Source organism: Gracilinanus agilis, chromosome 6 (genome assembly GCF_016433145.1).
Source record: "Gracilinanus agilis isolate LMUSP501 chromosome 6, AgileGrace, whole genome shotgun sequence".
NCBI classification, from domain to species: Eukaryota; Metazoa; Chordata; class Mammalia; order Didelphimorphia; family Didelphidae; genus Gracilinanus; species Gracilinanus agilis.
The window spans coordinates 33,175,028-33,202,073 of NC_058135.1; the positions used below are offsets into that span (position 1 = coordinate 33,175,028).

At 39.7% G+C, this 27,046-nt stretch overlaps 1 protein-coding gene across 7 annotated transcripts in view; it reads right to left on the reverse strand.

Moving 5' to 3' along the window:
* RUFY3 (RUN and FYVE domain containing 3) overlaps positions 1 to 27,046 on the reverse strand; it is a 147,453-nt gene that overhangs the window by 109,721 nt on the left and 10,686 nt on the right. For 3 of the 7 annotated variants that reach the window (XM_044682258.1, XM_044682263.1, XM_044682261.1), the window contains exon 1: positions 12,631 to 12,907. The exons of the other annotated variants lie outside the window; for them this stretch is intronic. In XM_044682258.1, the coding sequence (XP_044538193.1) occupies positions 12,631 to 12,808 (178 nt within the window). In that variant the 5' untranslated portion in view covers positions 12,809 to 12,907. Of the gene's footprint in view, positions 1 to 12,630; positions 12,908 to 27,046 lie in introns of those variants that run through there. 7 annotated transcript variants of the gene reach the window in all.

Here is a 27,046-nt window from a genome sequence, read left to right on the forward strand (position 1 = left end):
GCTTAAGTTAGCACTCTAAGGGGCAGCCAAGCCAGGAATATTCCATCTAGTACAGCAAGTAAAAAGGAACACTACCCCTCAGGCTTTGCTAACTAAAAGAGTCAGTCACTCTGTCCAAAAGGGATTGGAGTGTGTCATGGTGACAATACAGTCTAACTCAATCACAGCAGTGCCAATAGCCTGCCTTCAGAACCATTGGTATATAACCTTGAAACTCTCCTGTTCTGGCTGGCAGCCCCAAATGTTCCCAGTACTCTCACCTTGGGAAACTTAGAGAAGGATAAATGTGACTTTATCCCCAAAGAAACCCCAAAATGTTGTGAAGAATCCTAAGAACTTGTTTTTCCTCTATTCATTCCCTTTCCTTTTTATTCCCTTTAAAGAAGGATTACCAAGACATGGTGGGATTTGAATTCCTGGGGTATTTATTCTCTGAAGAATCCAGTCCAAGGTACAAATAGCTATGTAAAAGCTATCTTGGTTTCCCTCACCTACTCACTTTCCCAGGGGCCCTCAGCAGGCCAAATTACTATTCTGCCTTTGTTTCCCTATCCACGAAATGGGCGCTATCAAGAGTCAAGCCTTTTAATGAAAAGCCACACCAAGTACTGAATGCTAAGCAATGTCCAGCTTGAAGAAAATTATAAAAATATCAAAACCCATTTGGGCTATTTGCTTTATTCATAAAGTTATTTCCTTTAACAATTCATTTACAGCCTACTTTAAATAGCTGGATTCTCCTGCAGCTTGCTGCTTGCCTGTTTCTCCCCACAAAAGCTGGACTGAATTATAGCAGCCATAAATTCCGATTTAGACATAACAATATAACTCCACCATGTATTCACTCTACAGTCAAGCCAAAATGTAAATTGCTGTAGTCTTTGCACAGGTTGTTCCCTCAAGCCTTCCTTAGAGGCACTCACTGTCAGTCAGTCAGAAAGCATTTATTAAGTGCCTACTACGTGTCAGGTATTGACGCTAATCCACAAGCATTTATTAAATACCTCCTCTGCAGATCAGGCATAATGCTAAAGATTCAAAGAAAGGCAACAAACAGGCATTCCTTTCTCATCTCTTAGAACCCCAGATACCATCTCTTAAAGTGCTCTTGTGGCTACAATTGCCTCCTGGACCCCCTCCTTTACCTTAACTTTTATTTATTCTGCATTTCTTTACATGTAAACAAGTCATCTCCCACAAAAGAATGTAAATTCTTGGAAAAGTAGGGAGTCTGCCTGTGTGATTAAAAAGTTATTTAATCTCTATTTGTCTTAGTTTCCTTGTCTATAAAATGGGGATAAAAATAGTACCTACCCCTCAGGTTTGTCATGAGGATCAAATGAGATAACACCTAAACAGAAGTTAGCACAGTGCCTGGTGCAAAATAAATACCATTAAAATGTTTGCTATTATGATTATTTCACGAGTAACTGGGCAGGGCAGTGGAGAGAGTACCAGGTCTGGTGTCAAGAAGACCCAGAGTTCAAATCTGGCCTTAGACACTTACTAGTTATGTGATCCTGGGCAAGTCACTTAATCCTGTTTGCCTCAGTTTCCTCATCTGTAAAATGAACCAGAGAAGGAAAAGGCAAAACACTCCAGGATCTTTGCCAAGAAAACCCCAAATGGGGTCATGAAGAGTTGAACAGGACTGAAATGACTGAACAACAAAGAATTATTCATTTCTAGCACTATACTCAATCTACAGAGGCAGCATTTAATAAATGCTTGTGGATTGTACACAAAGCTACAAGTCTCTATTACTTACAACTTGCTTTTCCTTTAAAGTACAAATTTAACACCTAAGTTCAAAGTCATTCTGACTATTTTCCACTTACTTTACTCATGGGAACTTCAATAATAGTGAATTGGTGAATCTGTACTTGAATGACAAGGAATTCAAATGTCTCAGATGGTTAGGTTCAAAAGACAACAGAATGGGACTAAGAAGAACTCAATTCAAATCCTGACTTGCTCCTAAATAGCTAGGTAACCTGAAATAATCAAACGATAATGATTTATTAAGTGTTCATCATTTATTTCTTTGGTCCCTCATGTCCTCACTAGGCAAAGAGGGGACTGACTGAAATCGGCCTTTAAAATGTGGACTTTGAGTTGTAGATGTTTTCAATTTTAGATCCTTTTTTTGGATTGCAACCCTCAGGAAAATGAATCCAGCAAATCAGTGGCTAAAACGAATTGGGCCAAAAGGTCACAAATACCTCAAAGTTAATGGCAACAGCCAACTAACAATGAAATATTTATTACTTAAAAATCCTTTGCTCAGTGGATTAAGGCCTAGAGATGGGAGATACTAGGTTCAAATCTGGCCTCAGACACTTCCTAGCTGTGTGACCTTGGGCAAGTCACTTAACCCCCCCATTGCCTAGTCCTTATCGCTCTTCTATCTTGGAACTAATTCACAGTATTGATTCTAAGTATAAGATTCTAAGGTAAGGGTTTTAAAAAAAATCATTCTTTCCTCTTAGTATCACCAACCAGGCACCCCCCTAGCCCTAGCATTGGAGGACTCATAATTTCCATTTCATCCTTCAGAACTTTTAGGCCCACTCTATCACTATCCATCCTTCTTAGAACACTTTGCCTCAGATCCACAACAAGGTGGCATGTTCTTCTTGTATGCTTTATAATCTTGCAGTGGCTTTCTTATCTCAGTTCCTTGGGAAATTCAGGTAACTAAGTTTTTATAACATATGAAGAGGGAAAGCAAAAGGGAGAAGAATCAACAGAGTAAAATCAATCAACAGCCAGCAAGACCTAGGGTCAAATTCTGCCTCTGACACATACTAACTTTTGAGTAGGCAAGTCACCCTGTTTCTCAGTGTCTGCCCACCCCCAGACAACTATTAAATCACACACCAACCACTGATAGACATCGGTGCAAATTAATATATCCTCTTCATGGTTATTTGTTTAAATTTCTTCATTGCTCTGAGAGTACAGACTATCTAAGGTAAGATGTGGGTTAGAAAAGACTCATGACCATCTCATTTTAAAACAAGGAAATTGGCTCTGTGAGTTAAAGGTATTTATCCAAGTTTACCCAAGTAGTATCAGAGCTAAGGTTTAAATGTGGGTCTTTTGACTTAACCTGTTTGGGATCATCAGCAATGGATGGAAATTCCAGAGAAACAAATCTAGGCTCCATGTCAGGAATACTGGCCTCTTTTCAATTAAAGCTGTCCCCAAGGCAGAATCAACTGCCTTCAGAGTACAGTGGCTTCCCCTCTTCCTGGAAAAGGGAATTGCTGGAAAAGAAAAATATCTTTTCTGTAGAGACTACTGAAGTCCCTTGCAACTCTAAAATTCTGTGATTCTTTGGATCACAAACCCAGGGATCTTTTTCCTATGTGTTACTTCACTGGTAAGACATACCAATATTTCTGCCACGTTTTGAATCTTCAGGACACTGCTTAATATTGCCATGCACACTTTCAATGCTCTTTCTACGTCTGTCAAGTATGATATGCCATGCTCACGTTGGGCATGGGCTCAATCAGGAAACTAAATCCCATGACCGCTCGTCACTATTTGTATACACCTCGGCAGCACAGGGATGTTCTGCTGGTGCCAGCCTTAATAGTTTAAGCATGGAATCAATTCAACTTATGATATTTCCAAAGCCATTCTGCTTGTCTGACTTCCATATTACTAACAGTAACAGAAGCCATTGAAGGTTTTTTGAACGGAGTAGAGATGTACAAAAGAGTGCAATGATAATGATTATATGAGAGGAGGAGTACAAATAATAAATTAAAGGGAAGTAACCCGAGTGATAGAACAGTTGGAGAGTCAATCACTAAAAATTAAGGCAATTCCACTCCAACAGTATGGGTAAATATTAGAGAAAGGAAAGAGTGGAAGATGACTCAAAGATTTCAAGAAGCAGTGACTGAGGAGAAGATGGCACCATTCACCAGAAACAGAGGAGAGTCTGGGGCAAGGAGGAAGAGATGAGCTTCAGCTGAGGAATGCTGAGTTTGTGGTGTTAGTGGGACCTCCAAGTGGAGACCACGCTGACTGGAAATAAAAGACTGAGGGTCGTGACAGCTCAGGTGATATGGTATTACTTGTGAGTAGATGACAAGACCAAGGTGGAAACTATAGAAAGATGAAGGAAGCTAGGAGAAAAGCTTTGGGGAATACCCACATTCAAGGAGAAGAATGAGGAACCAGTAAAGAACAAATATGGAATCTGACCCGTAACACTAACCTCCTTTCAACTTCTGAATGGAATGAAAAACACAAAAATAAAACTTTATACTCTTTTGAAAAGAAGCAGTTACTATTAATGTTTCAAGATGTTTTAGGATTTCATTCTTTACAGCATCTTCCAGGAATTTGAAAAAACAAAAACAAAAAACCAACATTTTTTACATAAGCATTTTCTCTCAACATACAGACAAATTGACAAATTATAACTAACAGGTTAATCAGGTTACTGCCTAAATCACACTGGTTGTATGTTGTTTACTAACACAAAAGAGCATAGGACCATATGAGGAAATGAATGAAAAAACATTTATTAAGCACTTACGATGTGCTAAACACTGTGGATACAAACAGAAAAGAAAGACAAGCCATGCTTCCCAGGAACTCACATTCTTATAACACAGAGGGACAATTTTAGCTACAAGTCAGATGGAAAGGTCCCATGGTCCTTGAGGAGAATGGGTAAATGGATGGTCATGCCTCTTCTTTAACATCATTCCACTGATAATGTTCTATCTGTTCCCAATTGATGGTGGTGACTGTGGTCATTGAGAACTCTTTTCTGGATCTCCAATAACTGTGGTTGGAGCATCCACAGTTATTGCCAACCCTCATCTCCACTAGGGTCCTGAGTGATGCTCCTACCACCCACATGATTGTTACCTGCCCACCATCAGCAGCAGTTGGTCTGTGTGGTGAGGAATGTGGGGTCCCTTCTCCCCAGATCTTTCAAGTAATGGCTTCAGGGATTGGGGGCGCCATGCTATTCCCAAGGCTTTTGGTCTGAAGTGGAGTAGTGCTGGTGGTTTGATTCACCTGGCATATACCACTTCCTCAGAATGCCTTGCTGCAGCTGGACGGACCAGCCCTTTCTCCATGGGAGCTATGTTCAGGTATCATAAATCTATAGTTGGAATGGACCTCAGAAGCCATCTAGTCAAAACTCCTTCATCTTACAGTGATAAAATCTAGGGTTGAATGCAGGTCCTCTGATCCCAGATCTCACTGTACCACTCTGACTTTCCAAGGAAAGGGTCTAGAAAAACACCCAAAATGTTCACTCACTATGGAATCCTTCATTTCTAAGGATTTCTTTTTGTTCTTCTCTATCTCTACATCACATTGATCTGGATGACAAAATCTTACTCTAAGGAATCCAAATGAAAATATGGGCCAAACTAGCAAAAAGTTCACAAAAATGCTATAAATTCATGGTGAACATCTACTGCTTTATCTGAGGGATGGTCTTAACTATTGTAATTATTGTATCACTCTTTAAGGACCAAATTTTCCCTTTTCCACATTCACAAAAACAAAATACAACAGCAACAATAAAAATCACAGAATATTTGGTGGTGTTTTAAGATCAAAGAAGTCAACAGAGATCCAGATTAAAATATAATTGGGAAATATTTAACAAAACAAGTAAAAGTAAAGAAATCAATAATGTGTATGAATAAACAGAAACAGAAAAATACAATAAAACATAGATAACATTACATTTTAAAACTAAGTCAATATGCTGCCCAGAGGGACCAATTAGAGACCCCTTCTCCTTCTATTGAAGTTTGACACCAGCGTTTCAGAAAAATCACCAGCTGTTATTTCTAGCCTGAAATTATAATGTATTCTGTGTCATTGTTTTTTTCAAACCCTAACATGAGAAAAATAAAATTATGTACATTTTCTTACGGATACATTTTAATGAAATCTGTTAAATTATGAACACATATAATACACTGATAAATTGGAACTAATTAAAATTTCTCCTCTAGGAGTATGAACTGATACCAATGGACCTGGCCATTATGGTTATAAAGTTCTGGGCAGGAATCACCAGGCCCTAAGGAGAAAAGGTCATGCTTTCATTGCCTTTAGTTGAAGGCTGGGGTTCAAGAAAGCAGAATCTGGAATGCAGACAGCTGGTTAAGGCAATGGTGTCAAAGAAAACAGGGTTTGAAATTCAGGACCAGAACTTAAGACCCAAAAATGATGGGGTACTTGGGCCAGGAATGGAACACCTCTAAAAGGGAACGGTGAAAACATATTTGCTTGAAGATGTGTAGATCTGATCAAAAGGGTTTTAACTTGATAACAGCAGAAGAGAAAACCCCAACAGTTTTTGAGCAAGATACCACAGGAAACAGCAGGCGTGAGATGGGAAGAAATATGAGTAGAGTAGCCCAGTAATTCACAGAAGACAATATCCAGGAAAAGGGGAAATTATAATACTCATGGCCTCAGATTTCTATACGCATTCATGTAGAGAATACAAATGCGTATAGAAATCTGAGGGCATGCGTACTATTGGTAATAAAAGCACAAAACTGGTATAAAAAAAAAGTTGGTTATAAACCTGGTGGAAAAAAAAAGATCTGATAAACTTTAGGAGAGAGACAAATATTACCTCAGAGGTATAACTGCAACTTGGTAGGATCAGATTCACACCTGGAATACTGTGATGGAAAGCAAACTTTGTTCAAAAGGCGCAAATCAGAAAAAATGAACAGGACCATATTTCAATGAAATATAAATTCCTCTGTGGAAATCCAAGTATCAGAAGGGTGAAGTTTGTCATTTTGGACAACTGCGTCAAAGGAGACACCCATGAAGGACAACCCATGGAGGGAAAAAGAAAAGTGGCCCTCTGGGGGAAGGGTTATTGCAGAACATCCCACCAGAAGGATAAGAATTAGCAGATCATGAAGTGTTGGCACCACAGGACTTGAACAATGGAACATCCACTGAAAGTCTCTCAAATATGTTAAAAACAGAGCAGCTGTGAGTCTCTGATCTCTTCATCTTTCTTCAAGGAATGACCTGAGGTAACTATTCCAGACCTGATTGTAACTAGTACACAGACCATAAGGAGACATGGTGGGAATTGTGGGGGAAATGACTAAATAGCCCTGGAGGTTGCAACAAAAAAGAAAGCAAAATCCAGGCAGAGCCTTATGTGCTGCCCAGCTTTAGGAAAAGCAATCTTAGCGGTTTATAGTAGGTTAAGAAAGGGAAAGCCAGACAGAGTCCAAATGCCTTCTAGATCTGGGGAAAACAGATTTCAGAAATAGGAAAAAGGACTGCAAGATCCCAGCTGGACAATCCCATATAGCATGTTAGCTTAGAGAAACACAGAATATTATTAACAGTGAGCCTCAAAGGTCATCTACCCCAACTCTGACCTGACCCAACAATTCTCTCTACTATGCAATGGAGAGTCTTCAGTGAGAGTCTGAAGAAGCCCAAAGTACCTTTGGGCAACTGTACTAGTTAGGAAGCTCTCTTTATAGCAAGTCTAAGCCTGCCCCTTCCCAGTTTCCACCCATGTATATGGCTCTTAGTTCTGTCCTTGGGGGCTAAATAGAAGACTTCCCCTCCCTAGATGGGACAGCCCTTCAAATACTTGAAAACAGAAATTATGTTCCACTCTTCCTCCAACGTCTGTTCAGGGTTAAATATCACTTGCACTGCTAGCCAGGACATGGTCTTGAGCTTCAACAAGTTGGCCTAGATGACCCCTGAGAATTGACCTTTTGGGAAAACGGCACTCTGCAATTTAGGAAGGGCACCAGTGGCTCAACTGGAGTGTGTCCAGACAGTCATCAGGATGCTGAGGGGCCTTGAAACTCAAGAGAGGAAACGTTAAAAGGATCTAGGGATGTTTAGAAGATGGAAAAAATAAGATGTCAGGGCAGGACAGCAGGCAGCAGTTATACAGGAGTGGGATAAAATTTGTTGTTTAGCCCCAGAGGACACACTGGAGAGGTAAGCAGACAGTGAAAAGCCACCGCCCTGAGTAAAGTATAATGATAGCTGTTATTAATATAGCATTTTATTAAGGTTTGTAAAATGCTTCCAAAACTATCTGAGATAGGTGCCATTATTATTCCCATTTTAAAGATGAGGAAAAATGAGGCTGAGAAGGATTAGATGGCGTACTCAGGATCACATGGTTAGTGTCTGAGGCAGAAAAGGAAGTATCATTGCCAGGCTGGAGGAAAAGTGAAGAATTTATAAAGTCAGGAATCAATTTGAGTTGATTTGGGGATAGGTTTCATTTCCACTCACTGTCGGTCAGTTGGTCCCTCAGTTAGTCAATAATCAAATTGGCAAGTGCTTACCATGTACCAAGCACTCAGTCACTCCCCTCCCTAAGGCCAAGGGAGAAGACAAAAAGCAAACAAGGAGGTGGAAACTAAATATAGAGTATAAATGGAAGGGAGTCTCAGAGAGAAGGCACCAGCAGTGAGAGAGCAGGAATTTGACCCACAAGTCCTGGAAAAGGCCAGAAAAGTCAGGAGGCAAAGGCCAAAAGAGGAAAGCACTCTAGGTTAGGAAGGAGAGTCAAGGAAAAGCCTGAGGAGAAGGCTATGTGGAAAGAACAGGCAAGCTGGGTAAGCCAGTATGTGCAGGGGAGTCAAGTTTAAAAAGATTAAAGGAGAAAAGAAGGAAGGCGCCAGGTCATGAAAGGCTTTACATACCGAATGGAGCATTTTCTATTGATCCTGGAGGCAGTAGGGAGCCACTGGGGTAAGTGAGTAAAGGAGTAATTCTAGGTCAGAGCTTGCACTACCAGCTACATAGAAAGTGAGACTCCACAAAATTATCAGCCAAGCTCTCATCTTATGAGCATATTTCTCATTTAAAACATAATATAATTTATAATAACATAATATACAATAATTTATAATATCTACATAGTACCATAAGCCTCACGAAGCAGTTTGTATACTTGTGAAGAATGGTTATTCCTGATACACTTGAGGAAATGGGATAACAGCAGCTCAAAGGTTCAGCAGAAAGAATGGTCAATTTGGAATCCAAGAACATGAGTTCAAATCCTGGCTTAGCTACTTACCATCTTTGTGACTTGGGGCAAGTCATCTAAGCTTTCTGGGCCTCGGTTTCCCTGACCATAAAATGAGGGGAGTGGACCAGATTCCTAAAGTCCTTTTCTGGCTTCATGGCCCATGCTTAAGACTTCTCCAAGGCCTCACAACTAGTAAGCAGTAGGTCTAGGTTTCAAGAATTCCAAGTCCTCTCTCCACTTCACTCTGCTCTAAACCAACACAACCCACACACCCCTGACATATCAACACTGCCCTATTCCTGTTTTCCATTAGGAATCAATCAATCAACTTTCTGCTGCCAGGTTGGGTTCTCCAATGCTAAGTTTTAAAAATATAACACAGGGCAGCCTCACTCTAGGACCTGTTCTAGCTGCCAGGGCTGAGAATAGCCCATTCAGAGCCTGCAACTGGCAAACTGCTGAGCCAGGCCTGGTTTAGGAAGAGCATTCGACCAATGAGAAAGATGAAACGTAGGCTAAATAAAAGACCTCTCAATCCCATGTAGCCGCCCCTTCCCTAGAGTTGTATGATCTTCGCTATTTATGGTTTTTCTCATGATCATTTCTCCTTCTGTTACAGATGAAATAAAGGCTTCTTTTCCTGTATTTAATTAGGCAAAAACTCCAACTTCCCTCCTATGGTTCATCCTTAGGGAACATCACCCTGCCCCAAATGTCCTTCTCTGTTCCCTTCACTCTCTTCTTCATCAGCTCTTCTCCATGGGGGCTATACGTGTTCTTCTGGTGGCTGGTGTTCCAGGGTTCTCTCCATGAGAACTCATACAGCACCACTGGGAACACGTGACTCGGGATGACTGTTCAATTGATTTTCTTTTCCCTCCTTTTCTCTAAGCCCTTACTTTCTGTCTTAATAAAACAGATGGGCAAGGGCTAGGCAAATATGGCGTGTGTGTGTGGGGGGGGGGGGTGACATATATATATATAAGTGATTTGCCCAGAGCTCACAGAGCTAGAAAGTGTCTGAGGCCAGAGTTGAACCCAGGTCTTCCCCATTCCAGGCCTGGCATTCTATCTGTTGTCCCACCTTGCTGCCCTTCTCCAATATATGTTCCAAAGGCAAACAATGCCCACTAAATAAACAGGATCTTGGTGAAAACATTCAATAATGACAGATGACTGCCTAATGAGCCAAAAATTAAGAGTCTACAATGGAGACATTGGGACAAGAAGTCAGTGGACAATCTGCTGAAAATATAGTAAGAAAAACATAGGATACTTTGTATAGCACTCAAAATGGAACAGTTTTCAGGAATCTTGAAGCAGAGTATGATGTATTATCATCTAATTGAATTTAGACTCAGAGGACCTGGGTTCAAATCCTGTCACAGCCCCTACTACCTTGAACAAATTTACTTCGTCTGCCTAGGCCTCAGTTTTCTTATCTGTAGAAATAAGGCTCAGAGGTATCACACACATAGCCCACAACATGCCCAAATGAGCCTGAAACCAGATTAAAGTGGTTTTTTTTTAAATATTTTACAAAATGAATAAAAATAAAACATAGGTAACATTACATTTTAAAACTACATCAATATGCAGGCTACAGGGATTTTCCTTATATAGCCCTTTACTGACCCAAGTTTCTATTTGAGTTTGATACTCCTGGACCAGATGACCTTGAAAAATCGCTTTAAATTCTAAATCCTATGACTCAATGCCTAGCATCACAGTTTGTGGCCCTCTGTAAAGGCTATCTTGGCTGCTTTCCAAAAGTGGAATCATTTCTTTCCCCAAAACTCTGGTTATGACTGTGTTTGAAAAGTATTCTGGAATTCTGTGAGATTTCAAAGTGGGCAACAAATGAACATTCAAATTCTGAGACTAGGCCAATGTTCGAAAATATCTACAAGGCCTTAAAGATGAAAACAGGATCTTTCAATGGCACCAGGGCATTTGGGGGATAGTGGAGAGATTATCAGTGTAATGAATAGTCAGGAAAACCTCGGTTCAGTTCAAGTGATCTGACTTCTTCAAACCAAAACAACTAAATGTTAGCTAGAATAGAAAAGAAGATGCCAACTTGCACTGGTAGGGGGCGTTTTATTCCTCTGGGGAATTCTTTCCACCAGAGAAACCAAAGTCTTTACTGCTACTTAAAAAATTTGCCATGACATTTTCCTCAAAAATGCAAAGTAGGTTTTGAAATACCAAAAAACAGTGTGATACCATGAAAAGAGTAAGTAAAAGAGGCATTCAAGGCATTATTCTCTTATCTCTGTTTTAGCCTGGCAGCAAAAAAAAAATCAAAATATCAGAGGGATTAATGCTAGAAATGAATTTTCTACTTACATTAGCAAATCTGGCTTCCTGGATTTAAATGTGATTTGTGAAGCCCAGTAAAGAGATTAACCAGGGAAATTAAAATCAGTTCTCTACATGAGGTAGCCATCGAATGTCTCAATTTATGAAGACTTCCAAAGAATAAGAAGCAGGAAGGCATGGAGATTAGAGCTGGCTGGAAGCCAGGAAGACATGGGGATGAATCTCTACCTCTGTCTCTGTCTCTGTGTGTCACACACACACACACACACACACACACACACACACACACACACACACACACAAAATCTCGAGCATCCAGAGTCAGGAAGACTGAGGTTCAAGTTCAAGAAGTTATTTAGCCTTTCAGTGTTCTTGGCAACTCTCTAAGACTATAAATTGCAGAGGAGGTGCCGACCTGCACTGGCAGAGGGAATTTCCTCATCTGGGAGTCCTCTATATCAATGAAATCACCAGTCCAGTCCCCATCCCTTCTGAAAGTTACATGCCCAAATAAACCAGTGGTGACTTTCGATAAGGGGTATTTTTAGCAGAAATTATCCTGACTCTTATCTGATGAACTAAATTGTCCTGATTAGCCCTGAGCTTGATGATCACTATTATTAGTTGACCATGACACATAAAAAAGTTCTGTTTTTATTTTTACTCAATCATCACTATTCTTAATCCTCAACATAAAATTGTTTTCTCACCTAATTAGTTCTCATGCTTAGTATGATTTTAATATCTATACTAGGCTGTTGATTTCATATAAATTAAAGGCAGATTTTAAAAGCCAACAGAGCTAAGTAATTCAATGCAGTTTAGTTTACTCAAGAGTATACGGAAAAGACTGAGTCCAAATGTAGGATCTCTCCCTCTCTCCAAGTAGCCTCTTTATTCTATGTAAGGCTAGTCTTGGTGGTACTGACACCATCTTGTGCCCGGCCCTATTTATACAAATCACTGACTGCTCAGGAGCATTTAATCTGGGAAATATTTAACAGCATCACCCAAAGAAGATAACCTTAGATGGTTTTTTTTTGAAACTAGGATCTCAAAAGCCCTAAATAGGCCCAAACTTTCAAAGAGATGTTCCATGGGGAAAAAAGATTTCCAGCAAGACTATGTTAATATGAGGTGGAAGTGGTGAGTTAGAATGGAAAAAATTAAAACGCAGAATGCTGAGATCTCTCCCCTCTTCCCTTTCCCTCCACACTTCCTTCATCCCTATAACAATGGGGAGAGGGCAGGGGATGGAGCCATACCTTCATGGGTAGGTTCTGGGTCTGGTGTAAGGGAGATGTCATCCAGCTCCCTGAGGCATAGCCATTCTCCATCCATGGACACCCGGAATTTGCAAAGGTAGATGGTCTCCATGGCCGCCTGTGTGATCTTGTCAGTGGTGGGGGTTGGCATATCAGTCGGAGGTGTCAGAGCAGACATGATGACTCAGCTGGGACCACAACACACACAGAGGAAAAATAAAAATAAAAAACACCCTCCCCACCCCCCAAAAAAAAATCCGAACCCGAACTCCCCAAAACCAACCCCACCCAAATTCCAAGCTCACTCAAAAAGAGCTTTTTTCAGGTGGAAGAAAGAAAGGACAAACACCTGGTTGCTGGAGCACAGACTACCACAAATAAACAATGCCACGATATCTTTTCTTCTCTTTAAGAGAACCCCTAGCACACAGCAAAGAGAAAGATGCTCCTCTCCTCCCTCCTTCCAAACCCTCCTTTCCCTCCCGACCCCCAGGGCTTTTCCAGTCAGGTGAAGGTCCCTCTTGGCCTCAGTCACCCTCAGCTGGCTTCAGAAATCTGGTCTCTGCGAGGGACCCAGAAAAATTAGCCCGAAAAACAAGGCTAGGAAGCACCCCCAAAATCGATTCGGTTTTCTTTTGGCTTCCGAAAAATAAAGGTCACGGACAGGCGGGTCAGGGTGGGCCCCACTCGAAGAAGCCCAGGCACCAGGAGTACGCAGCAGCAGCAACAGCGGCCGGGCGGGTGGTGAGCAAGGGTGTTGACCAAGATGGCTGACTAATGAGCTGGATTGAAAATCCAGGCTCATGTGACCAGCAGCTGCTCCCTCCCCGGACGGAGCGCAGGATAAGCACCTCCCAGGATGCTGGAAGGATGGATAGATGCTGATGATGCAGGATGCTCTCCTCCTCCCTCCCTCCCTCCCACTGCCTGCCAGGCCAGCTAGTCAATCCTGGATCCCGAATAAGCTCAGTCCTGGATGGGAGGGGCAAGTGAGGGCGGGGAGTGGGATTCCAGCTATGCAAGCAATCAGCCTCTGCATTACACACAGGACACATCTATTTAAAACCAGAGGGAATGGGACCACAGGCGGCAGAGCTGCTGAGATTTCCATTCTCTCCAGCCTATTTTGGTCTCCTCTAACTTCCTTTCAGAAGCTGCCTGCCTTCTCAGAAGGCACAGAACAAACAGGGCGAGGAAGAGAAAAACTAGAGAAAACTCTCCTGGAGGGGAGCTCTCCAAAAAGCCATGGGCCTTGCCACATTGAAAAGAACCAAACAGGAAGGAACCATAATATAAGGGAACGCATGGAGGGAACAGGGATCTTTCCAGAGAAGAATTCCAACTCTAAAAAAAGTCTTGGATCCAAGATCTGTGCGATGGGGTTTTTGCATTTAAGTTATTTTCATATTTTACTTTCAATGATCTATTTTGCATGGTCACTGGAAGGAAAGGGATTTATAGGTCTTAGAAGGTCACATAAACACAGCCTGTATCCATTCACTCAATAGTATTAAAAGACCATAGCAGAGGCAGCAGCATGGCTAAGTGGATTGAGAGCCAGGCCTAGAGACAGGAAGTCCCAGGTTCAAATCTGACCTCAGACACTTCCTAGCTATGTGGTCTTGGGCAAGTCACTTAACACCTATTGCCTAGCTCTTACTAACTGTTCTTCTGCTTGATTCTAAGAGAGAAGGTAAGGATTTTAAAAATAAATTTTTTCTAAAAAAAGATATGTCCCAATTTTGCCACATCCCCTCCAGCATTCATTACTCTCCCCTTCTTTCATTTTAGCCAATCTGCTAGGTGTGAGGTGATACCTCAGAGTTGTTTTGATTTGCATTTCTCTGATTATTAGAGATTTGGAACACTTTCTCATGTGCTTATTGATACTTTTGATTTCTTTACCTGAAAATTGCCTATTCATGTCTCTTGCCCATTTATCAATTGGGGAATGGCTTGATTTTTTATACAATTGATTTAACTCCTTGTATATTTGAGTAATTAGACCCCTGTCAGAGTTTTTTGTTATAAAGATTTTTTCCCAATTTGTTGTTTCCCTTCTGATCTTGACTACATTGTTTTTGTTCATACAAAAGCTTTTTAGTTTATTATAATCAAAACCATTTAATTTACATTTTGTAATTTTCTCTAACTCTTGCTTGGTTTTAAAATCTTTCCTTTCCCAGAGATCTGACAAGATCTATTCTGTGTTCACTTAACTTATTTATAGTTTCCCTCTTTATATTTAAGTCATTCACCCATTCTGAATTTATCTTGGTGTAGGGTGTGAGATGTGGACCTAAACCTAATCTCTCACATATTGTTTTCCAAATTTCCCAGCAGCTTTTGTCAAATAGTGGATTCATGTCCCAAAAGTTGGGCTCTTTGGGTTTATCATACACTGTCTTGCAGAAGTCACTTACCCGAAGTCTATTCCACTAATCCTCCCTTCTGTCTCTTAGCCAGTACCATATTGTTTTGATGACCACTGCTTTATAGTATAGTTTAATATCTGGTACTGCTAGGCCCCCTTCCTTCACATTTTTTTTTCATTATTTCCCTTGATATTCTTGATCTTTTGTTATTCCAAATGAACTTTGTTATAGTTTTTCCTAATTCAGTAAAAAAGTTTTTTGGTAGTTTGATAGGTATGGCACTAAATAGGTAAATTAATTTGGGTAGAATGTTTTATTATGTTAACTCGCCCTACCCATGAGTAATCAATGTTTTTCCAATTGTTTAGATCTAGTTTTATTTGTTTGGAAAGTGTTTTGTAGTTGTTTTTGTATAATTGCTGTGTTTGTTTTGTTAGATAGATTCCTAAGTATTTTATATTGTCTAGGGTTGGGACATTAATGCATTGCTGGTGGAGTTGTGAACTGATCCAACCATTCTGGCTGGCAATATGGAACTATGCTCAAAGGGCTATAAAAGAATGCCTGCCCTTTGATCCAGCTATACCATTGTTGGGTTTGTACCCCAAAGAGATCATAGATAAACAGACTTGCAGGAAAATATTTATAGCCTCGCTTTTTGTAGTGGCAAAAAAATGGAAAAGGAGGGTATATCCTTCAATTGGGGAATGGCTGAACAAATTGTGGTATATGCTGGTGATGGAATACTGTTGTGCTCAAAGGAATAATAAAGTGGAGGAATTCCAGGTGAACTGGAAAGACCTCCAGGAATTGATGCAGAGTGAGAGGAGCAGAGCCAGAAGAACATTGTACACAGAGACTGATGTACTATGGTAAAATAGAATGTAATGGACTTCTGTACCAGCAGCAATACAATGACCGAGGACAATTCTGAGGGATTTATGGAAAAGAACACTACCCACATTCAGAGGAAGAACTGCAGGAGTGGAAACAGAAGAAAAGCAGCTGCTTGTACACATGGGTTGAGGTGGACATGATTGGGGATGTAGACTCGAAACTACCACACCAATGCAATGATCAACAATTTGGAAATAGGTCTTGATCAATGACACATGTTAAAACCAGTGGAAATGTGCATCGGTCAGGGGTGGGGGGGGGGGAGGGCGAGGGGTGAAGGGGAAATTAAGAGCATAATCATGTAACCATGTTAACTTTTCTAAAAAATGAATATTAAGGGGGCAGCTGGGTAGCTCATTGGATTGAGAGCCAGGCCTAGAGATGGGAGGTCCTAGGTTCAAATCCGGCCTCAGACACTTCCCAGCTGTGTGACCCTGGGCAAGTCACTTGACCCCCATTGCCTACCCTTACCACTCTTCCACCTATAAGTCAATACACAGAAGTTAAGGGTTTAAAATTTTAAAAAAAAATGAATATTAATAAATGTTAAAAAAAAAGATATAATATGGCAGCTGATAGTGGCGTGTGTATGTGTGTAACATCAACAGAAATTAAATTGGTAAGTAAAAATAGGACCTCTTTAAAACATAGGTCACAGATTTCAGGTTAGAAATAGCTGATCTCAGAGTTTTCAGTCCCAGACTGACCCTAACAAGGAAAAGTAGATGAAACACAGGATCTACTTCCAAGTTTGTTGAGGAAATCAATGTCTTGTGAGATCTTAAAATGAATACTAAAAGCAAGAACTATACTTCATTCCAAACTTTCTTCATGCCCTAAACAAAATTACAAGTCATTAGGAATTTATTAAGTACCTCCCAAGTGCAAGGCATGGTACTAAATGCTTGAAGATACAAAAAGAAAAAAAAGACAGTCCAGTTCTCAAGGAGCTCCCAGTCTTGTCCTGACAACAAATCATGCCCTTCAACCCAGGCTCCTAAGACTGGGAGCTGGTACATGTAAAACCCAGTGGAATTGACTGATATACTATGGTAAAATCGAATGTAATGGGCTTCTGTACCAGCAGCAATACAATGACACAGGACAATTCTGAGGGATTTATGGTAAAGATGCTACCCACATTCAGAGGAAGGACTGCAGGAGAGGAAACATATAAGAAAAACAACTGCTTGAACGCATGGGTCGGGGTGGACATGATTGGGGATGTGGACTCGAAACTACCACACCAATGCAACTATCAACAATTTGGAAATTGGTCTTGATCAAGGACACATGACAAAACCAGAGGAAATGTGCATCGGCCATGGGTGGGGGGAGTGCGGGGAGGTGAAGGGGAAAGTAGGAGCATGAATCATGTAACCATGTTAAAAATGAATATTAATAAATGTTTAAATTAAAAAATAAACAAAAATAAATAAATAAATAAATAAAATAAAACCCAGTGGAATTGTGCATTGTCTACAGGATGGGAGTGGGAGGAAGTAAGAGAAAGAACATGAATCACGTAACCATGGGAAAATATTCTAAATTAATTCATTAAATAAAAATTTTTAAGGCTAAAAAAAGAAAAGTCTAGGAGCTGGAAGGGCCCTTAAAATACAGATAATCTAATTCCTAATATGCCAATAATTTAAATGCCTCTCTTTCTCTTTATGAATGGCTATCCCAACTTTAAAAGTAACAACAAAAAAGTACAGTAGTAGTACTTTGGTACAGAATAAGGATGGAGAAGAAAAGAATAGCCAGCCTGAAAAAAAAAAAATTGGACTATTTTTTTAAAAGAAAGATTCCAATATTTGCCAGGGGCCACTCGGCCTTGACATAAGGATAGGTATTTATCAGCTGCCCAAATGCTGCCTGCAATCCCTCCACGACTACATTTAGGTGACAGATGACAAATTCCATGTCCTGTAGCCAGCAGGCCCCTTCCTTTTGTTAGTTAGTCAGGCCTTAGGGAGACAGGAATACAGGGTAATCATTGCTAGTTCTCTGTTCAAAGCTTTTCAGCAAGGAATTGCCCCTAATAGACTAGAAGACAATTTCAAACTAGGAGAGAAGCACTAAAATGAGAAATCACATATAAGTCAGGAATGGTTTTTTTAAAGCAAGCATTTTCTTTTTCCAACAGAGAATGTGGTAACTGTCATTTTCCTCTTTTAAAGCACTTAACAAGTTAGTTTACCACAAAGAGACATCTTTTTCCTGTTTTTTAAAACCAAGTTTTCTTGGCTATGAACATAGCAAATAAGAACATTTCAAAATACAATCTACACAGTGGTACCTACACAGCCTATATGGGACCCTTGCCCCGAAGGGCCCAGGCAGTAGAAGCCCCAGGGTCTCACAAGAGACCTGCTTCCACCCAGATAAAATGGATAACATCCATTTGGAGCCTATGAGGAGGAGACAGATATAGGTCAGGTCAAGATTCAAATGGAGAAAGAGGCAGAAGTGGGGGGGGGGGGGATTCCTGTACTAGGCAGAGTACAGCAAAGCTACCCTTATCTACCACAACATGCCGAAACTTTTGGGATGCAGCCAGAACAGTCCTTAGAGGTAACTATCTCCCTACACACTCTAGTCAACAAAAGCAAGAGAGAACAAATAAATGACTGGGCCAGCAACCAAAAAGATTAGAAAAACAACAAATCAAAAGCATAATGAAACACAAAAGACAACATTCTGAAAAATCAGAGGAGAGAAAATTGGCAACAACAATCACAGAAATTAAATTGGACCTACTAAAAAAAGGCTAAGCTATTAGCAGATCTGATTAAAGGAGGAAAAACTAAATTAGCAATGTCAAAAATGCCACAATTCACAATAAATGAAGACATATTCAAATTCTTGAAAATTATTTTGTCCTTGAAGATAACTGAAAAATTCACAAATTATATCAAATATGCAGATTAACAGAATAAGAAATAGAGAATTCAAATAACCTAATTTCAGAAAAGGACATCCAACAAGCCATAAAGGGTTCACCCATGAAGAAAAATACACAGAGTCTGATGGATTTACAAGTGAATTAATTCTATCAGATATTCAAAAAACAACCAATACCAATATTTTAAAATTTGCTTCCAAAAACTAGGAAAGGGATCCTATAATCTTATAAAACAACTTCTTATGATACAATATGGCAGCAGAGAATATATGCATTCTGGTCCAACTACTAGGGAGGTTGAGGCCAGTAGATTTCTTTTGCTTCAGAATTGCAGAAGGCTATATGCAGTTTGGAATCAACATGAAGAGCTCCTGGGAGGTGAGGGTGGGAAAGAGGACCAGTTTGCTTAGCAGGAGCAAAAGCCTAGGTCAGAAAGAGAGCAGGTCAAAGTTCCCTTACCTATAAGGAGGGGTCTTAGGCCCAGAAGTAGGCCTATACTTCTAAACTGGAGGAAACAGAGACTCAAGTCTTCAAATATCTAATGTGTATACAAATATGCATGACTATAGGTATAGTTAATACAAAAACCAGGGAGAGATAAAGAAGAAAAAGAGCAATCACTAAAGAACCTGATGTAAAAAATTTTAATAAGACATTAACAGAGGATAAAATATATTTTAAAAGATTATTATATATTATGACTAGGTTGGATTTCTACACCAGGAATGAAGCATCGGTTTTATATTAGGAAACTATAAACATAATATGCCATGTTAATAAAATGATTAAAAATTATAATTCTATCAATAGAAGCAGAAGAAATCTATAACTGCATTCTTTAATATGGTAACAATAAGAGAGATAGAATTCTCTGTAATGGAGAAATGCTGAAAGCCTTTCCAATAAGACAAGAGTTTTGAATGCCAATGGTATTCATTTGGTATAATTCTAGTAAAGCAATCAGGCAAGGAAAAGAAGTTGATGTAATGTCTACAGCAAAAAGGAAAGATAACTATACAGATTGTAAATAACACTGATTTATTTAAGAGATTCTCATATTCAATTCAGAAATTATATGAATCAAGATAAAAATAAACCCACAACTTCCATCCTTTCTATAAAGTACCAACAAAATCCAAGGAAAGAAATCCCATTCAAAATAACTAGAGAACATATAAAATATTAGAGAATCTATTTACCAAAATGCAAATAATATAAACACAACTACAAAACACTCTACAAAAAAAAGGCTTAAATAAACAAATGAGTTAATTGCTCATGGTTAGTCTGAGTCAAAATAACAAAAATGAAAATGCTACCTAAATGAATTCGGATTCAGAATCATATCATTTAAAGAAGCAGGCAAAATAACAATAAGAGAAACATTAAACAAAAGCAAAAATGGGAGAGAACCTCAGGGGCCTAGTAGTACCAAATCTCAAAGATTAGGCAAAGCAGGAATAATAAAAATAATTTAATACTATTTACAAATGAGAGGCCTTTCAACAGAATAGTTTCAGTACAAAAAACACAGAAACAACTATGCATAGAGTTGGATGAGGTAAAAATTCACGATTTAATAACTGCTGGGAAAACCTAAAAAATACACTAGAAGAAATGAAGTTTATACCAAGATTTCATAATATACACTAAGATAAGCACCCAATGGATATAAAAGGGATATATACAAATATATACATATATAAAAGGGATATATAAACCAGATATAAAAGGTCACATAATGAAAAAGGGAAGAGAAAAAAAAACCTTTCACATTTTGGATAGTGAAAGATTTCCTGACCAGAAAAGGGATAGAAAAATTCGCAGAAAATAAAATGGCCAGTTTTGATTACCTAGAACTAAAAAGATTTTGCACAAACAACATTAATAGTTAAAATTAGAAGGAATAGTTATTATCCCTATTAAGGGGAAAACTATTAAAATAGAAACTTCTTTGAAAAAGGTCTGAAAGCACATATTTAAAGATAAAAGTCACTAAATAAAGAAATAGAACCATGAAATCACATTGGAAAATGCTCCAGATCACTAATAATTACAAAAATGTAAAATGGAAGAAATCCCTAAATATTGCATCTATCAGAATGAAAAAGATGTTGAAAAATGACAATTTTTAGAAGGGCTACAGGAAGACAGACCCTCCATTGCCCTTTTGGTAGAGCCATGAACTGGTCCATTCTAAAAAGCAATGTGGAACAGTACTCCCAAAGTCACTAAATTATGTATACCCTTTGACCAAGTGACACCACTACTAGGCTCTACTCCTAAAAGAGATCAAAGGAGGGGAAAGAAAATCTGTATATACAAAAGTATCGACAGCAGCATGTTTTGTTGTAGGAAAGAAATGGAAAACAAGGCAAGCATCCCTCAACAGGGGAATGATTGAATAGACTGACTTATAAACATCATGAAATATTACTATGCTGTAGTGTATATTTGGAATTGGGAAGATGCCATTTAAAAGTATGTTTTTTATATATATATGGACATGTGAGGGACTTTGAAACTACATTTCCCATGATTCCTCATGGCAAACAGGAAGCATGATGATGTAAGAAAGGGGATAAATCTCCTGGGTGAGGAGGAAGTTGCTCTCTAGCAGGTGCAGGAAGGTACGAAAGGTAAAAAAAAATGGCTGAGGCGGCAGTTTGAATTACTTACAGGCGCGTGGTCTAATGATTTTATCCCTATCAGCATGGCTTTAATTAAAATACTAATTTATATTATTATATCAGTCTTTATCATTTTTAATCGTAACAGTAGGAAATAATAATAGGCTGGGGATAGAGACGACTATAAGTGATAAAAAAAAGATCAGTTTTTATTATATAAAATAAGCTTTAAATAGGTTATTAATAAGACTTCTGAAACGCCCCAGAGACGGCAGCACAAGTCTGATATTGTCAAGAACTGGACAGGAGTAATAAACATGTGATGAGGAGATGAGAGATGTTGTCCCTTATTATACACTGCAAACTTCCTCAATCTGAATGGAAGATGGTTTAAGGAAGTTCTTCCAATCTTAATAAAACAAGTAGGAACTTATAAAATATACTGATTTCTAATCTCTGCCTTTTAAAATCAAAAGTTGGTGTCTTTCAAGCCTTCTAGTTGCCAGGATCCTACCACTTAACCCACAGTTATCTTGTTTTTTTATGCTATATACAAGGCAGCTAGATGATGCAATGGATAAAGTGCCAGGTCTGGTGTCAGGAAGACCTGAGTTCAAATCTGACTTCAGACCCTGGGCAAGCCATTTAATCCTGTTGGCCTCAGTTTCCTCATTTGTAAAATGAGCTAGAGAAGGAATAACAAACCACTCTAGTTCCTTTGCCAAGAAAACCCCAAATGGGGTAATGAGGAGTCAGATACAACTAAAATGACTGAAAGTCAAAATTTTATTTACATTCATATATGTATTTCTGTCTCTCTGATAGACCCTAGGCTCCCCGAAGGCAGAAATGGTTTCATTTTTGGCTCTGTATCTCCCCCATAACTGAGCAGTACCAGGATCATAGTGGGTATTTAATAAATGTTTGTTGTTTAAAATGATAGACTATAAGAAAATGTTAATGGACAAAAACAATATTACCTCATGTACTTCATAAGATAAGGCCTAGAAGTGCCAACAACTCACATTTTTTGTTGTTGCTAACAACCGTGGAGCATAACCATGTTAGGAGCGGAGCTAAATTCTAGCACCCAGACTTTATTTCATATGAATAATTCTCTGAAGAAAAAAATAAAAGGGCCCATCACCGGCTAGTTGAAAAGGCAAAATATACTCCGTGTTTCAAGAGGCTAGCTAATCACTGATCAAAACAACCCTCTTCCCCCAAATATAAAACCATGAAAGTACACAATTGTTTTGTGGCTTTTTAACAGGGAAAAAAAAGTTCTGAACACTGAGAAATCATTTGAGTGCTGATGAAAGGGTTTTGTTGTTTTTTTTAACATAAGCAGACACAGTGTGAGGTCTACAATCAGGGATTTTTTATTTTCTTCTTAAAGAAAAGCATTTATTGAATATTCAATCACAAGCAATATACAGTGTAAATGAGAGGTAATTTCAATGGGAAGGTATTAATAGTAAAGGGTGCGAGACATGGAAAGGCCTCCAGAAGAAGGTGGAGATTTCAATCGAGTCTTGAAGGAAGCCAGGAGAGGAAAGTTAGGAGGGAAACCATTCTAAGCAGGGGGGACAACCAGGTACAGAAAGTTGGGGATGGAATGTCCTGTTCACAAAAAATTATCAAAAAGACCAATGTAGATAGATCAAAGAAATGTAAAAAGCCTGGGAGGAAGCCAAGTCATGAAAGCCTTTTAAAAGCCAAAGAGAATATTTGGCTTTTCTTTGATCCTAGGGATAATAAGGAGTCCTGGGAGTTTATTGGGGGCTGAGCTCAATGGAGTGTATTACCCGGTCTCATGGGTGATGGTGGGGTAAAGGTAGAAAACTGTCTTTTTTTTTTGGTCTGTCACCACACTGTCCTATCTGGTCTTAAGACTACCCCAATCCCAACATTCAGCATTAGTTCAAAACATATTACATTCTAAGTCAATGGGCCCAATACCCAATACCCAATACCCAATGTCTAGAAGATTCCTCCCTAACTTTTTCCTTGGTTCTGGGCTGAGCCCAAATGGGTTTCCTTAAGCTAAATTTCTTGAAGTTGGAATCAAATTAAACAGTTTGGTTTCCCCATGATTTTAACCAAGAAAAAGAAATGTCAAGCCCTCCATCTATTCCTCATCACCAACCTTTGTCCCTGGCTCTTACTTCCTCCCATCTAGATTCTCTGTCTTTGGGGAAATGCTAGGTAAAGCCAAAGTTCTACTTCGAAGATTTCATTACTATTTCTGTCAGGGAAAGCAGTCCCACTAATCCCCATGGGCTCTGAGCTTAGATGCTTTTGATCATCCTTCACTTCAGCTCAGATCACTCAAAACTCTACTTCTTCACCTAGTAAGTAGTTTGCCCTCAGTAAAAGCTTCACTACCTACTTGGTTGGTTGCTGCTTCCTTTATGTACAATGTTTTGCAGCAGGAACTCAGGAATCCTTCCTGGAGTAAGCCGTTGGTTCTTAAATAGACCAGGTTGATGACTAACCAGCTGTCTTAAAACTGAACACAACATTTTAATTTAAGCTTACTCTGTGACCAGACCCTGGGGATACAAAGATGACACAAGAGGGCAACTGCTACTTTCCAGGTCGGAGATGAGAGAAGTCCCAGGGGCTGACTTGGAACGAAGTGAGGGGAGAGCTGGGTCTCTGTGCAGGACTCATGCGAAGGCAAAAGCAGAGGATGAGTACAATCATCTCCAATAAAGGGAAAAGAGAATGAATCTCAGCTAACTGAACTGAACATGGCTGGGGCCCCTCAGGAAATGGTGGTTTGCTATGATCAAGGCAAACAACCCTCCAGCCAAGAAGTACTTATTAACCAGACCAGGAATCATTGAAGATCTGATTCATTCTGAGCAGGACTGAATGGAAGACCACCTGCTGGCAGTCTGAGGATGTCGAGGGCTAATCAAGTTGAAGAATTCAGCCAACATGCCCCAGAGAAAAGGGGTGCGGGTCAGTTAACTCATCCTTATTACCCCTTAAAAGTAGGAAGAAAAGGGACAGGAAAAAAGGGGCCCCTAGAGAGGCAGACCCTGACTCCAAAGGAATTCTATCAATCTCTCCAGATTAGGTTTATCTGACCTATCCCTGATAAGAGTCGGTGAGGGTTACATGTTTATCCTAAAGGGGAATCCAATTCCCTTTGTCCTCTGAAGCAAAAAAGCCACTTAGGCCCCCTACCCCCTACAAGTCATATTCAAGGAAGCAAGGGGTTGTTTGGACTTGAGCCCTCCTTATTTCTCAAAACCAGGGTCCTTGGGTTTTGCTTGATAATACATGTATAACCTGCTGAAATGCTTGTCAACTCAGGGAGGGGGGGAGGGAAGAAGGGAGGGAAACAACATGAATCATATAACTTTGGAAAACTGATGTGGAAATTTATTAAAATAATTAAAAAAAAAAGAATAAAAAGCCAGGTCCCATCAGGGCCCCCAGCCGGGATCCCAATGATGATTGAGGCTGATTCATTTTATAAGTGTGCCTATATGATTTCTCTACTATTAAAAAAAAGCATACGGTTTACCAGGAGATTTTATCTACATTCCTTGGCATCTGCACTCCCTCAAAGCTTTTCAGCTTAAAACAAAACAAACCAAATAAATAAATAAGACCCTTACGTTCTATCTTAGTAACAACTTTAAGACAGAGGGGTAAAGGCTAGACTAGGTTAAGTGACTTGCCCAGGGTCTCACACAGCTAGGAAGTATCTGAGGGCAGTTCGAACCCATCTTCACTGACTACCTAGCTTCCTCCACTTTTCAGCATTTTCTTCCCTTAGATTGTGAGCTCCCTGAGGGCAAAGGACTGTTTTTAGCTTTTCTTTGTATCCCCAGAGCTTAGCAGTCTGGCACATAGTAGGTTCAGTCAATCATTAAACATTTATTAGGTACCTATCTGGGCAGAGTACATTCACTATGATCCTTCCCAAACCTTTCCACTCCAGGCTCTTGTGGGGAAAACCCAAAGTTAATTCAAGAAAGTCCAGAAGCACATCTCCTTGGATGGCTTTTTTTCCTGAAGTTCTTGAGTTCTCCCAACGTCTACAACATTTGGAAGAGGTGATTTTCAGCACCAGGAACGAAAACTGTAGTGGGTGGATTAGAGAAAAGCATAGTATAAACCAAAGGGCCACAACTGTCATCTCGGGAATCTTTAGCAATGAAAGATCTCTTCTCAGATACAGAATTCCATTTCAGTGTACTCATGCGAGACAAAATATACCAAATAATTCTAAATCCGCTGGCTTCCTCTTTGGGTGCTAACCCCAGCATGCCAGTTTAGCACTGGTCTGAGCAGTAAGAAGGGTCAGGGGCACCCTGACTCCCATCACCAGATACTGAGCTCACACTTTCACTTCATCTCACAGTGGAGTTTGGAATAGAGGCAATGGTGACAGAAGAGACATCAAGGTCCCAGGTGAATGGAGCTCAAGAGAGTCTTGATACAAGTGAAAACGAGAGTTAGCATTCCTCCCCACCCTGGCTGAGTGTCCAGGGAATTGTCTCAGAAGGGATGGGAGTGAGAATTTCCACATTTGGGAGGTTCCCCTAAACCAAAGAAATCTTAGGCCTGGACTCCCTCCACCCCAATACTATACACCTTTTTATACCCGCATCTATATCTATAACATGCACATGCACACAGACATATACATTCCCGCAAAGATAACCTATATGGAGCTTAAAATCTATCCATTTTGGCCTGTTTTTGTTTTGTTTTGTTTTGTTTTGTTTTGTTTTTAACCACATTCTGCTTCTAGCCAAGTTAACAGGCTGAAGGCTTTACTCTGCCAAATGAAAAGTCAACCATTATATAATGAGATAGTTAAGTCAAACCCAAATGGAAAATGATCCAAATTTAGAAAATTTATTTCATCTTCAGAATATTCCTACCCTCTGCTGCTCCAACTTCAACTATAGTATCTGAAACCAACCTGGTCTGTCCCGTGTCCTTATTACACAATTTATAGAGAAAACCAGTGTCCTACCATAACCCTGACTACTTCCCTTAGCCCTGAAAAAGGGGAGTTTAAAAACACCCACTTCTCCGCACTCACAGCTGGCACCAGGGTCTACTGATCTCCCGGCCTCGAGTCCAAGGGTTCACTTGTGGTCTGTGAACTCAGTAAAAAATATTCTGCTAACTTCATTTCCACAGAACTGGTTTCCTTCAAAATCCCAGGAATTTTATTTTATATATTTAAATCCCTTTTTCTACACCAGCCAGCCACAGGGGTCCATGACTAAAAGTAAAGAACTCCTGCTCCGGTCTCTCCCCATCCCAAAGCCATCCTGCACTCATGTTATTATTCCTAAATAATTCAGTTATTTTCCTAAAATGTAGGAAGATGTCATCCCCCTCCTTTGTCAGTGTCATATGGCCCCAGGAAGAAAAATAAAACTCTGTCATTTAACTCTTCACAACCTGGTCCCTTCTTACCTTCCCCAAGTTCCTATACTTTTCTCTCTGCTTCCTGACTGTTAAAATCCAGTTATACAAGGCTGGACTCCTTCCTGTTGCTCCATTTCCCACCAATGGGCCTTTGTCCTGGCTGGTCCTGTGACTTTACATTTATAGCTTGTATGTTC